Source organism: Eucalyptus grandis, chromosome 4 (genome assembly GCF_016545825.1).
Source record: "Eucalyptus grandis isolate ANBG69807.140 chromosome 4, ASM1654582v1, whole genome shotgun sequence".
Lineage (NCBI taxonomy): Eukaryota > Viridiplantae > Streptophyta > Magnoliopsida > Myrtales > Myrtaceae > Eucalyptus > Eucalyptus grandis.
In genome coordinates this window covers 27,897,630-27,912,466 of record NC_052615.1, presented here as the reverse complement: position 1 = coordinate 27,912,466, position 14,837 = coordinate 27,897,630, and the positions used below count along the sequence as shown (strand labels likewise).

Sequence of the window (14,837 nt, the reverse complement as noted above, 5' to 3'; positions counted from 1 at the left end):
TCACATGGGCTCTAATAATTTGCATTCTTTTCATACCGTTACAAATAAGCCAAAGATAACAAAGACCGCCTGTGTGTACATACGTAACGTGCAAGGCACAGCCAAAAAGAAGTAAAGGGCTTTTGGTTTCTTGAACGAGGAGGTTTCGGCTTCTTCCATTTAAGTATATGTTGCAGAGTATGGGGATGGCGAAGAAGAAGAGATGATGGCTTTAAGTCTTCGGAGCGAATGAGATGAGAGAAGGTGTCGTCATCGAGAGGGCACGGTCGTGATTGGGGTTTGTGCATGAGAATGGTGGTGGTGATGGAGGTGGTGGTGGGAGGTGGTGAATGATTCTGCCATCAATTTCTGAAGCCAATTGAGGACACAGTTTTAATGGTGGGGGGTGTTTGTGTGTCTGACTAACTTGCGTCCTGTGTAGGCTTTCTAGATTTTCTTTCTTTCTTTCTTTCTTTCTTTCTTTCTCCTTTTTTTGTCTTTGCTCTCACTAACAATGCAGTGGAGTCAACATCAGCATTTACGCCGCGAATTCTCTCCCGACTGTCTGATTTATTGTAGACTACGATGTATCCATTTGCGAGAACAGTGCGCATATGAATATGAATATGACTCGCCCTTTTATTTTGAATCCTTCTGCTTCAGAAAACAGCAAAGAGAAAACAACAGGAAAACAAAACAAAAAAAAAAAAAAAAAAAAATTGAAGTGTACTACTTACTAAGTTACTAGCTAGTTACTGATGAGTGAGATTGCCTGATTGCCTTTGGAAATATGACATGTTCTAAATTAATAAGTGCGACATCTATGTCCAGTGTACCCGTTGTTTAGAAGCGTCGCTCGAAATTTTTTAGACTCGTGTAAGCCCTAGATTGAAACGGCGAGATCAGAAATTGGTTGTTTATAGAGCATAAGTACTCTTAAAATAGATGATTTGGTAATGCAGGTACAAAGGGAAATGATAAAAGGGGGTTCTCGAGGTCATACATCATATTTAAAGCGTTAATCAGTAAAAAAAAATATGCGATTTACAAAAACAGTCTGTGCATTGAAAAACGTACTTTTTTCCTTATTATGCTGTTTTTTTGGGTAAAGTTCCTTATTATGCTGTTGCTTTACAAGCTTTTAACAAAATCCTATTGATTCTATAATGTGAACTTTATGTTAAGATCTGTGATTTTCACCAGAATAAATAACACGTGAGATCATGCTTGTGGATCTTCTTCATCAATACGCGTCCCAAACTTTTAATGCACTTTCTCTTGTCTTAAAAGAATGCACCCTCTTTATAAGGACCCCCTTTTTCCCTCATGACTATATTATTCTGTCTGTCTACTGTCATTTAAATTAATAAAAGGAGCATCTTCATCTCCCAACATGCCTTTCTCACTATAAATTGTGTACACCATTGAATCGCAAAAAAGCAAATCTTGGATGTTGATTAGAAACTTTCAAAATACTTGTCAAGTACACCAATCTGTTTAAGAGATGGGATAAAATGCGCTTAAGTACAATACTTCTATAACGATGAATCGGTCCCACGAGAGACCATAGAAATCCTCAAAATTTATGTGATTTATCGGGTAAAAACAACAATTGACTCGATTTCATAATGTCCGTTTTAGTTTGCTCATGAAGTTATCATTTGGATGCGCAGCTCCGTCGCAAAGATCTAGAAAACTATGTAGACAGATCCTTCGCTCTTTTTGGAAAATGAGGAACGCTTTCACAGGTAAATAAACTCCAAGCCTGCGAAGTACCTTTGCTTCTCAAATTTCGTGTGAATGACATAAAGCAAACATCATTTTTCCACACACGATAGCGTAGAGAACCCAACTTTTGAGCGTCAACGCGCACGTGAAGCCGGTGTCTCGAAACACTAATCTTTTGATTAATCATGATTTAACTCCATAAAACATCAAGATTTCTCCCCTTTTTTCTTTTCTTTTTCCCCTCTCTCCCTGTTGATCTCCTGAAATGAAGTGATATTTGTAAATTGACAGAGTTTTGTTTTATTTTCCGTGTTAGTAGATGCATGAATGATTGAAACATTTATTGATTAACTCATGAGCTCGCCGGCGCCTATTGGCATTTTCCACCCATTTCGAGGGCCAAATGGGGGGGTTTTTCTCCCTTCCGTTTCCTTTGTGTACTTGAAAGTGGAAAAGCCCTTAATGCATAGTATTGACCTTGTGCTTAAAGCTAATCGTGCCTAGTCATCCAATTATGCATCGTGGCCTAGAAAGAGACATTCTCGAAAATTGAACCCCGTCGCAACATCTCGTCAACGATTCATGAGTGATCACTTTATGGTTGTACGGGTCGTGGAGGGCCATCTTGCTGCCAATAAAGTTTAGGCTATGAAGCTTAGGGCGGGATTATCATGCTATTCTTTTTAATATTCTTCTAAAGAGCTGGGCCGTCCCTTGTCTTTTTCTTTGACTTTGTGTGTAAACGCCACGACCCTTTGATTAGAAAAGGGCCGTGAAAAGAAAAAGGATAGCAAAGCAAAAGAGAAGGCATCGCCCAATAGTCAAAGTTCAAAAGGGACGGTACAGATGCCTCTTTTTATGTGAAATATGAACATGGATTCCTTACATAATAGTCTCACAACGTGTATAAAAATTGCTTAGGAGACATAGCATTGTCACGCAACTGGAGAACCATCATCAAGATTTAAAAAGTAATATTATCATTGAAATCAAAGTTATTCATGTCATTCGGTCATGTCTCGATAAATTGATACAAATTGCTAAACACGTGATCTTTTTCCTGTTGTCTTTCAATTTGGTGCTCTCTTCAACTGTTGAAGCTTTCTCAAGATATTCAACTACAAGTCTTGGTTAAAGTTACATCATCCACACTTGGTTCAAGAGATTAACCCCGTGTGAGGGTCAAGCTTGACATTAGGTTTTTTGAAGTGCACAGTCTTCATCGGCTTATGAACCTTTAAGGAGTCTAATGCCATCAGTTTCAAAACTTTTTTGAGAATTCTTTCTATCTTTTAAAAAGAACATTGACAATTCTTAATTCAAATCATTGGTACGGTACCGGTTCATTATGTACTAATTCAATGTGCAAGAAGAGTGACATAAATTAAACGTGGTTCATTTCTAACCACAAAATTAGAAAGATTATTGCCAATCCTACGCCGATCTTATCACAGAAAACCCGTGCTCCATTGGGTGCATCATGGTACTTCGACCATTTTCCAAGTTAAGCTCAACGCACTGTTAGAGATTGTGCGATCCCCTGCCCAATAAGACTGAAAACAGCCCTACCATTGGATTTTTCACCTTGGAGATTGTGCAAATCTTTATCAGTTGTGAGTTTGGGCCGAAAGGACACATAGACATGGGCCATGACTCGTCCCACAATTATGGGCTCTTGGGGCATGAACCAAAATGGATCAGACAAATTGAAGCATCTTGACAAGCTCATGCGGCCGAGGAGTTTCACAGTTCTTTTTTGAAGCTTCTACCCTTTTCAATAATTTAACAAAGAATTTGTGCCACCAATTCATCTGTTGCTGAGCACGCAACAGAAGTTCAATGCTTTCATCTGGAAAGATCGCCTCGAATGAGCCTAACTTCGAGCCCATCAACTTGTCCAATGGAACATACTTTCATTCAAAAGCTTAAACTAATGATTTATAGGCCAACTATGATATATTAATTACTCCACATCACACTAATTCTTTGATTTGGAATTTTTCCAACACATGTGAAGATAATCTAAAATCTCCACTTTGTTGCGAGAGCTAATCATACAACAATGCTCTTTTTCTTGACTAAACCATGAGGCTGCCATCAAGATTACATTGTTATACCAAAATGCACATCATTATTCTAGATTTCTTTTGTCATATCAAATCATTAAGGCTGCCCAGACCAAACACTAATGCACATTGAGAGTTACACCAATTAATCATCGGCTCTGATATCATTTGTTGGAAGCCTGCAACAAAAACTCAATACTTTCACCTAGGGAGATCATTAAGAAAAAACTCAAGTCTAAGCCCATCAATATATTCAATTAGACTCACTTTATTTAAAAACTTAAGTTAATGTGTTATGGGTCAACTAGGATATATATAACCGCTCACTATCATGCCAATTTTTTGATGTATGATTTTTTTTTACAGAATTCACAAGTATATCTTAACGTATCTCAACAATAAAATAATTTCTTTTTTTTTTCTGTGCTAACACATAGGATCAAACTTGTGACCAGCCCTATCTCATGCCATCGGGCAAAATGGCCCAGGATCAAGAAATCACAATATCGCTTGTACATATGGTGTTTTGCCACTAGAGCATGTCAATGTCATCACATGTCTCTGAATTTTTCTACCACTCCAACCGTCTATTCATAGACATGTCATCGATAATTTATCGATTATGTTGAGGGAGTAGAAATTATGAATAAATTAGGTAAGGCAAATCATATTATCACCGATAGAGTTAGTGCACCAAAAATTTATGACATCAATGATGACATGTAACACGTGATGGTTAGTTTGAGATCACAAAGGTTCATATCCTAGCATTAGTGTCATTTCTATAAAAACTATCCGAGGGATAATTGTATTCGACTCTCTATCCAACTCAGGTCAGCTCTAGAAGTTATATATTGGTCGCCTCTAGTTGATCAAATTCGTCCTTGCGATCTTACAAAATTATGGTAAGAATTCTGCGCACGAACTCATTTCACCGTCGTTGGACCAATGCGAAGGACTCACGCTCATCTCATCAATGAATCAGCGGTATTGCCAGGAGACGAGAATACAAAGGAGCAGTAAACGGGGACTTGTACGTGCGTGAGCGACTGCAACTTCTCAACTCCAGCTGATTTGATGCGCTAGACGAAATCGATATAACTTGGGTCTGTCGGAATCTAGAAAGACGCTGCAAAATGCCAACCACATCACGTGTCTCCCCACTAATTTGTTTATATTTTTCGTACTCGGCACAGCTAATGGGTGCAGGATTGCTTCTTTCACCAAAAACAGCTCGAACATCATGCGTGCCGACACGGACGACGACGTTAACGTCGCCCTTTCTTTATTTGCCATCTTCTGCAGGTCACCCAACAACAATTTTCGAACAGTCTTTTGCGCAAGAGATCTTTCTAATTGTATATCTGCGCTCATCTCAAGTCAATGTGAGCGGTGCACCTAACAAGTACACGAGAGTTCTTAGTGCTACCCGAGCTATGTCTTCCCTTAGAAGATGTGACATATGCTTATTTCTTTCGGAATTTTATTTTATTTTTCGCTAATTGGTGTGGACTGCATCAAATTGCAAGACACTTTTATTTATGGTGGACGTTTGTTTGGTTTGAAGCAATGGAGGTACCCCAGATTAGGCACCGTAATGAACCGTCATCATCGTCATGGACCCATTCAAGCAAAAGCTTTGTCGGTTATAACTAGAGGCGCAATTATTACATGGGGGTGGGACAACTTGGTCAGTCCTTCTCAGGTGGGAAGCGAGCGTTTCCTCATGCATTAATTGGCGATTCGAATGCCGATGTTTTTTTTTTTTTTTATCAATCCTACTCTATTTCTACTCTACACTCACTCTTAGACTTTTGCCCTGCCTCTTCCATGACGTGGGAGTCGAAACCCACTCCTGAAACTTACGCGTCCTCACCCCATCCCCCCTGAGAATGTGGGGATTTGAATCCCTCACCTCCCATTCCATGTTGAAAGGGTGGCTACTGGGACAAATCCCAGTGGTTGGATGCCGATGTTTAACGAGTGGAAAAGTGGAAAGAGAATCCAATTCTTATGTTACGATCAATCTCCCAGAGATCTAATCATATCATCAATTTGTACCCTAATGAAAATGGACGATCAATACCTGAGATGGACCCATCATTCTAAAAGAGTCGGAAAAGTGTTGATTTTCGTGCCCAAACAGTGGTTATCCGCAGTAAATTCGACCACCGAAAATCGACATATGGAGGACATGTGGGATCAACATGTTCTAACAACGTCGCTCCCGAAAGGTTGCCCAAATCTGATTGAAAGCTTGGCAATGAAACAAACGAGGGGCACTCGTCCGTGCGCCGAATTTAGCGGCGTCGGAGTTATATCTCTGCACGACGTCATGTCTTGTAAGCATTACGACCGAGAGAATTTTGGGTTGTCGGTGTTACCGTTGTGACTACTATATTCGCGCATGATTCGCATGGGATTTTTCACATAATATTTTTTGCGAATTTGTGTTGACAGAAATTGTTTCTCTGCTCTTGCACATTCAACATATATGAAAACAGTGACAATAATATTGGAAAAGAAACAATGTCACTCCAAAATATTATATACAACTTGAAAATTGATCGAATATAGTTGTGTCATTAGCCATATATATTTGCAATCTGCGCTTATCATTCATCTCATACGCTATATTTTACAAAGTGAATTTATCCGAACCTAATTCTATATAATTTAACTTGATCATTTGGTCATTTCATTTTTAGTATTGTTATCAAAGTAGTATTGTTATCGAAGTAATATTAATCTGATATTTTCATTTACTGGATGTAATATTAGATGGCAGCGAAGTTATTTTACTCTCTACGGTGTATTATATTGCGACAACAAACTCAAATTTTCCTTTCATACTGCTTCATAGAGATATGAGTAGAAATTTTTTTATAAATATATCACATCATGCATCATACATGTAAAGTCTATTTCTTATGCGAATTATAAATATAATTGCTTTCTCATTGCTGCAGAGGTAATTTTAGTACTCGTTGCTGTACATATTACGAAAGAGATGTAATAACTATAATTATATTAAGATTTTAGAAATATATTCTTTTAGCTTTTTGAAAAATATTTTCTCATCCTCTTGGTCAATTTCACTACACATTGTTAATGGAAAAATTATCCAAAAAGTTATAAGCCTATTACAATTTCATATATTCAGTTCTAAATATTTTAATTATGTCTATTAAGTCCTAAACATGTTTATGTTATGTCATAAACATGTTTGAAATCACTTATGTGGATGCTGATCATCCTATATGGCATAACTTGTGTTGATGTGGACAATTTTAATAATAATTCAATTTTTTCCTTTTTTAGTTAATTTTTTAATTTTTCCCTCTTTACTTTTTTTTCCTTTCTATTCTTTTCTTTTTCCCCCTTTTCCTTTATCTCTCCACTAGCCTCAAGCAAGGACTACCCTCACTGGCCTCGGGTGAGGGAAGCTACACCTAGCCTAGCGAGGGCCACCCTCGCCTAATTTGGTGAAGGGCCACCCTCGTCTAAGTCTAACAACCTTCATTGGCCATTAACAAGGCCCGACGATGGTTGACAAAGGGAAAAAGGGAAAAATGAAAAAAAAAAAAAAAAAAAAATTAAAGAAGGAAAATAGAAGAAAAGAAAAAATTATAAAAAAATCGAAAAAAATATTAGAAATTATCCACATCAACTCCACCCGCACCACATCAACGATTTTCATCCAAAATTAGTGGATGGGCTCAATTAGCGAAACTTCAAAGCTAAGTTTAGGATTAGCAAAAGTATACTAGATTTAGGACTTATTGGACAAATTTTCTGAGATGGCTGTTTCAGGCATTTCTTGAAAAGTACCACTTAAATTTTCATTCGGAAAGCTCTTCAATTGTTGACAGATACACCACCTGATGTTTGGCGGGACTCAGGAGCAACGAATAGATTGAAAAGGAAATCAAAATCTACCGAAAATGGTTAGACAAAACATATGTGGTTTGGTCATTCGTAATCCGAAAGCAAAAGGTCAGGAAAATTACAGTTATGTACGAAAGAGAACCCCACTATATAGAAAGTCGATTCGCAAGGATGACTGCGATTATTTTCCATTTCTTTTAACATACACAACGGCAATACAAACAAGCTCCACAAAAAGAAAACAAAGGAAAAGGAGATGCCTCCTTAAACCAGGCCAAGCATGATGATGTTCTATCATACTTTATCTTGCAGTATAACAACAATGGACGAATGGTCATCTAACATCCTACGCGCCCATATATATATTTTTATACTTGGCAATGGCATAATATACGCCTATGTATATATATATATATATATATATATATATATATATATATACTCCATTAGAAGCTTGACCCGTTGAAAGGAAGGAAAAAAAAAGACTTGATGACGATGGTGAAGGCCTTCGGATCTCTTAGGGATAACTTTATCGATCCATGCATTGCAAATTGCTCTCTCCTCAATCGATTTGAACTTATTAAATGGTGCTCCCATTTGCTTGGCTAACCCCTCGATCTCCCCCAGATCTCCTCCAGCTCCCTCGCGAACTCCTTCTGCCTCCCGACGACTATCGTGATGTGATCCTCCCGCTCCATCACCTTCACGTTGGCTCGGCGCAGCCGCCTCTTCACGTTGTGAGTGCATTCCACAGGGATTACCTCGTCATCCTTGCCATGAAAGACGTTGATCTCACACTTCAGGCGGTCTCGGACTGTGTCAAGGTAGTTGTCGAGCTTGCCGGCCGTGCCACAAATGATGTTGTGGAGGGTGTGCCACGCAGCATTGTGGGTGTGGCAGCAGAAGCCTTCGACCAAATATGTCCTAAGTCTGAACGAGACATCTCATTAATCCAAGGATCATGTACAAGTTAGGAGTGTGTGTTCAGAACATATAAGTATGTATGTATGTATCTATATATATATATAAACAAGTTAGATGGATATTAGCAAAAAGATATGTGTCTATATCGTCCTTTATATTTATTTTTCAAGATGTGATTGCTGCTGTAGATTGACCTAGAGTATGGACACTTTAGTGTCTTCCTAATTAATATTCAACTACTTTTCTCGCTTTCTTGGACTTTTCCTGGGCCCATTTTGACGCACCAAAATCAATCCCTATTTCCTGATTTACGCCAATAATTAGGAAATTCAGGAGGAAATAATCCACCGTGGTTTCATGCTAAGTAATTACACTCAGCTTGAATCTAATCTAAAAGCTTTTATTTGCATAAAGCACCAACTCCAAATTGTCTTATCCACTAACATTCTTCTAAACTAATTTCCACATATTTTATATGTTACTTTCCACCTCGATCGTACTTATTCAATCTTAAAAACAATACCGACCAAAAAAAAATCTTAAAAACAAGAGTTTCCCCAGAATAAACACCGTAGTTATTGCAAGTACCGAACCATCAAAATAGACAGCATCATGAATTGCTTTGCTGAACTTCTTCGGACTTTGTAATTAAGATACCAAAAGCGTCATCTTTCACGGCTCGATTAATGCTATAGCAAGATAATAAGGAATTTTTACGCGGCACCGATAATTTAATCTTGTTCATTCAGTTACCACTAGTTGCACGGCATATGTGTCGGAGGAGAGAAAGAGATAATTAGAGACATAGATCAAATGATCCAACATCGAACATGCACCTACAGAAACAACGATAATAATAGTACCAAAAATAGCATAAAAAGTAATCGAAAAAGACCCTACTTCGGAAGCATAGATCTTTGGCTCCTAACAACGAAACACCAAAAAGAGAAAAGAAAATATAAGAATCAAAGGAAAAGGTCGTATTGCACCATTGAATCGGTCCTAGAAATTATTGCGAGCAAAAAGCAAGCATCACTTTCTTTTTGTGATGTCCCGATTGCCAGTTGCCACGACCCTAACCAATTTGTCGACGACATAAATGGGTGGATGCCCCGACCACCAACTTTTGACGGCGATCCACCACTTTCATTAGGGCTTACGGCTATTCTGCTCTCCATTTTTGGGCCCCGCATTGAGGGAAAGCGGGGCCCGCTAACTACTCTGACTGGACGACCGAGTCAAGTTCCCCGGGCCAAAGTACAATATTCTTACATGGACCAACCAAGTGGGTCCACGTGGATCGAGACACCTCCATAAGCTAAAGCAGTTGTGGTGCCACTTGGTCCAAATACATAAATTTTTTAGGGGAAAACCTCATCTAATATTTAAAATTTTGTTATACTTTATGTCACGCTTATATTGAGATTTGGTCTTTATCATAACTGTAACATGAAAAGAATTGAAACCGGACGTTTTATTTCGATACCATGTTGGCGTATATTGGAAGGCATTGTATTTTTCATTAGATTTTAACTTGGGTGATGTTTTGGATACCTTAATAATAATTATTTCATCACTAGTTTCATTTACTGAAAAATTTGTTAGTTAAATGGCTCCGAACATTCTAAACCCTCCACAAAAAAAGAAGAAGAAATTAACTCCTAAAAAAAGATCTAGGGTAGGCAAGACTTTTATGCGTCAACCAAGCATCAACCACATGCACATCTATCTAAACCTATCTATCTATAATATAAGGGCAAAGCATAGTCTAACCCACATTTATAAAGCAGAATCGGGTAGTTCAGTGACTTGACTTGGAAGAATAAGGAAAGTCCCTGGCAGTGAACCGAACCAGGAAAAAAAGTAATTGCCTCAATCTTTCCAAAAGGTCGATAGGAAAATAAAACGAAGCCCCTTTGTTTATTTCCTTAAAGGCAAAGAACATGGAGAAAGGTTGAGATTGGAACATTAAATGTATTAAGACCCTTGTTTGCTTCTTGTTTCCTATGACGAGGGAAAGATAAAAGAGACGGAGAGGTTGAGCGAGCTGATTGAAAATAGGAAGTTGGTAGCGCAAGAGGCTTACCTGTTTCTGGTGACTAGCTTGATGAGAAACTCCCACACCCGGTGGTTCTTGCATATGAGCAGGCAAATCGTACGGCTGACGTGCTCATACCAGCAAGCCATCGATGCCCCGAAGGCGATCAATGGCCACACGCGCCTCGGAGCAACCCTCCTCATCACGTATTGCGTCGCTTCTTCTCCCTCCGGCACTGGAAAATAGGGCTGTGTCACATAGCAACTGGTTTATATTTACACGTGATAATCTGTTGTATTGTTACGTGAGTTTAAGATGATACGAAGGCAACACCAAGTCAAGAGATCAAGTTTTCGAGACATTTCTATATAAAGTATAGATCGGGTGCATGCATTCTTGAGCCATCTCTATACTTAGTGAGATAATTTTCCTTAACTTTTACGTGAGATCCATAAGATCTAACGGTCCAAATAACCTCATGATGTATGCACTCAGCCTATCTAATAATTTCCCTAAGTTTTGTTAACTCTTAATAAGTGGAGTACCCTCTTGCAATCATTGATTTTTATCAAATAGCGTCTTAAATTCATTTGGTCAAATCCTTTAAATAACCTGCACTACCTCTGGTCAACATTTATCAAAACCATCGATATGTCACTATCCATATTCACACCTAAAATATATACCTCCATTTGTAACATTCACATACGTATCGTATGTTTCTTATCACACCCCTCGCAATCTCCTAGTCATAAATCAATGCACGAATTCAATTAACATGAATGCACGGCATTCAAAACACTAAATCTAGAGAAACCAGCCGGATCAAAATGTGGAGACAAGGTGGTCTCACATGAGTCGTGAATATATAGGAGAATAGGTCAAATGCAGACAGATCAATTTGATGGTTTTGAATGCCAACTACTTACCGGTGCGAGTAGAGTTAAGGACTTGATTGACTTAGGGCGCCGAACCGCGAGCGCGAGGGCCAAAATGCAACCTAAGGAGTGAGCCACAATGTGGAACGACTTGACCTTGTACGGCTCCAACACCGACTTCTCTATCATGTCCACGTGCTCCTTGAGCGTGTACAGCGACTCGGCCGGCTTCGGGCTCCTCCCGAAGCCCAGGAGGTCGATCGCGAAGAACCGGTACATCGAGCTTGCCTCCTCTGAGAAGTTCGGGAACAGCGTCTCCGTCCAGAATGCCGACGAGGAAATGAAGCCGTGGATGAACACGACATCCTCATTTGTCTTGCCCCCTGAAAAAAGAAAAAGAGAGAGCGATAAGCCTCCGTCACATATCCTACGAAAGATCAGTAACACAAAGTCGTCCCTATAGAGAAAAAGAAATTATGCTCGTTTTGTCTTCTTTTTGGCCAAGATTATCTGCATAAGTTTCCCAAGATCGGATATCTCATCAAGTTGTCCATACGTCACCAATGCATGTCAGATCGCAGCTAAAGGGAAAAAACTTGCCTGTACCGCCGGCGGATTTGACGTAGAGGGTCTTGCTACCAGAAGACGACCAGGAATTGCAAAGTTGGCAATCGCAATCCGACCACCTGGGAATCGGCTGCGATTTCTGCCCGGCCATCCTTCCATGAAGCATCTCGACGACGGTCGAATTCACCACAAAGCTGGACCGTGCCCCAGGACTGCCGGTCTTCTTCTTATGATTATGACCGGCGTGGTTCCTGCCGTTGTTGCTGTTAAGCCTCTTGACAGCAGAGTTCGAGGCCTCGGTCACCCGCGAGGCCCGCACGTAGAGCGTGTCGGAGACGTCCTCCATCTGGACCTTGCTCGAGCTCGTCATGCGGACGATCTTGGACTCGCCTTGCGCGGAGAGCAGGATGTCGCCGCCGTTGGTGGGGATGGCCTCCCTCGGCGACGAGCAGTAGCACGGCTTCCACTCCGACTCGATGAAGAAGTCCGCCACCCGGTAGGCGAAGCACAGGACCACATCAAGGACATCGAGGAGGGAGAACACCACGAAGCTCACAACGTCGATGATGGCCGTTCCAATGCGTGCCAGGGTGGGCATGGTTTTGGCGATGGGATCCGTACTGTTTTTACGAGAGAGAAGCACTAAGAGAGTACTGTCGGCTATTGTATGTGTGTGTCTGTGTCCCTACGAAGATGATGGCAATGGTGAGGTATGATCATTCATGGCGGGTATGTGCGGTGGGCTTTGCTCTCTCTCTCTCTCTCTCTCTCTCTCCCTCCCTCTCCCTCTCTCTCTCTCTCTCTCTCTGGTTGTGTCTTCGTGGGCGATCTTGATCCTCTCTTAATAATGCGCGATGCGAGGGGGTGAAAACGACGGGAGAATTGGGGTGTGATTTGTCGTTTGGCTGGCTTTTGGGTTCGGGAGATGAAATGGCGACCTTGTTGGGAAGGACTCCCCATAAATCATGCGAGTAGTTGGGTTGAGACGGGAGGGTCGTCTTTTTCTTTCGAAATTATGTCAATCCTTTATTCATTCTGACACTCCCAATACTAAGTCTGTGGGAAAAGAATTATTAATTAGACTTGTTGTGTTATAGATAATCTTGATGGGACGATACATCATCAAATATCACGGCTTTTACTTGTTTTTTTCTAGGGAAAAAGCACCAAAAATCCTAAACCATGCCAATGACACATTTATTCTAAACTTTTGTTTTTGTGGCACAAAAAATTAGAAACTTATACCCATATAATACATTAAACCTCTACCAAATTTTCGTCAATGATCACTATTAACATTCTGCCCACATGAACGCCTGAAAATCATACGACAGAACCTTGAATGAGGGCAAATATATCAAGAAAAAGTTTATGCTACAATGGACATAATTTAAGATTTTCTATGTCACGGATAAAAATTCAAAATAAATGTGTCACAATAGTTATAGTTTCGGGCTTTTGGTAAGTTTTTGCCTTTTCTTGAAAATGTGATCGAATTGATGTAAAAGAATAATCTAAACACTAGACACCAATCGGAGATATTCTGATCGAAAAAAAGGTCAATTACCATTCAACCCTACTTAAAGTTGATCTAGCAACCGCACATTTTTCTTTGTACAACGAACATTTTCTTTTGCCGCAAACTAGAATCATAACTGAGTTGAGGATATCTGCAAATATGAATCGTCTTTTCTCTTCTGTTGGGCGATAGGGAGAGAGAGACTTAAGATGCACACAACAGTAGCAAAGCGTCCTTAATTGTTAATTGAGACATGGCCCGTGCGGGACGAAGGCAAAAAGTAGGTGGTGGTTGAGCACCCCGGCGAAGAAAAAAACGTTACTCAAGACTCCCTAAGCGGAAACGGTCTGGCCACATTCCCACACGAGCTTTCTTCTCCATCAAGACTCTCCGCTTCTTCATCAGCTCAAGAAATCGATACTTCCCTTTTTTTCGCATATCACTTTCTTGCTCCTTTGCGAATTCTTAAAACTGGGTCACCCCCTCGTTTTCTCACCCAATTCGCGGCGATCGTTTCGACGATATTACGGCAAGGAAAAAAAAAATATAGATATCTAAACTCATAAATGTCGAGTTGCACTTTGTCAAACCATATTGGTGCAAACCCTTATTAATTGCTCGCTCTCTTGGAGCACATGCACATGGCTCGCTCTCTCTCTCTCTCTCACTATAAGATATTAAATAATTGGCTTTTAACATTCTCTCTCTCTCTCTGCCTCATCAACTATAAGATATTAAATAATTGGCTTTTCACATTGTATAGAATTTTTCAATTTTTGTATTCATATGCAATGAGGAACAAGAGAAAAATAGTACTTGGTAATGAATTGCTTAAATCATGGCAACAAATAACGTGGAGGAAATGAAATTTTAATTTAATGGAAGGTAAAATAATGAAGAAGATGATTTATGTAAAATAATTTGATCTTGATATTTTTAATAAGGTTGAAGTTAGACCCATCTTCTAACCCACCAAGATTCTCTAAACTTAAAACAGTCCAAGAAGTTCATTGTTCTCTCATAGAGGATGAAAAGAGAGCCACAAAGATAGGTTGGATTTGGGTATACCGTGAATCTCTTTAACGCCCATATTTTTTGGGGTTTCGTCACTTATAACCCATTTACCGTACATAACTAATCCATATAATGACTCAGCCCATCAAATATGGATTAACAAATATGTCTTGAACCTATTTTGATAGGTTGAAAAAAATTACCTTCATCCAAACATATGCTCCTATATAAGTGAT

The 14,837-nt window shown here is 39.6% G+C and overlaps 1 protein-coding gene across 1 annotated transcript; it reads right to left on the bottom strand.

Annotated features, from left to right (window-relative positions):
- Positions 1–7,810: 7,810 nt before the first annotated feature.
- On the bottom strand, positions 7,811–12,985 carry LOC104441611 (probable lysophospholipase BODYGUARD 3). Its single transcript, XM_010054764.3, has 4 exons — positions 12,102–12,985; positions 11,553–11,884; positions 10,672–10,871; positions 7,811–8,591 (listed from the first exon to the last, which is right to left on the bottom strand). Exons 1-4 carry the CDS (start codon positions 12,664–12,666, stop codon positions 8,267–8,269), a joined length of 1,422 nt encoding a protein of 473 aa, XP_010053066.1. The 5' UTR covers positions 12,667–12,985; the 3' UTR covers positions 7,811–8,266.
- Between the last annotated feature and the right edge of the window lie 1,852 nt (positions 12,986–14,837).

Coding starts and splice junctions, on each gene's coding strand:
- LOC104441611 (XM_010054764.3), bottom strand. CDS start 12,666: ATGCCCACCCTGGCACGCATTGGAACGGCCATCATCGACGTTGTGAGC. Junction 11,885..12,101: donor CAAATCCGCCGGCGGTACAG/GCAAGTTTTTTC, acceptor TTCTTTTTTCAG/GGGGCAAGACAAATGAGGAT. Junction 8,592..10,671: donor AAGCTAGTCACCAGAAACAG/GTAAGCCTCTTG, acceptor TGTCTCGTTCAG/ACTTAGGACATATTTGGTCG.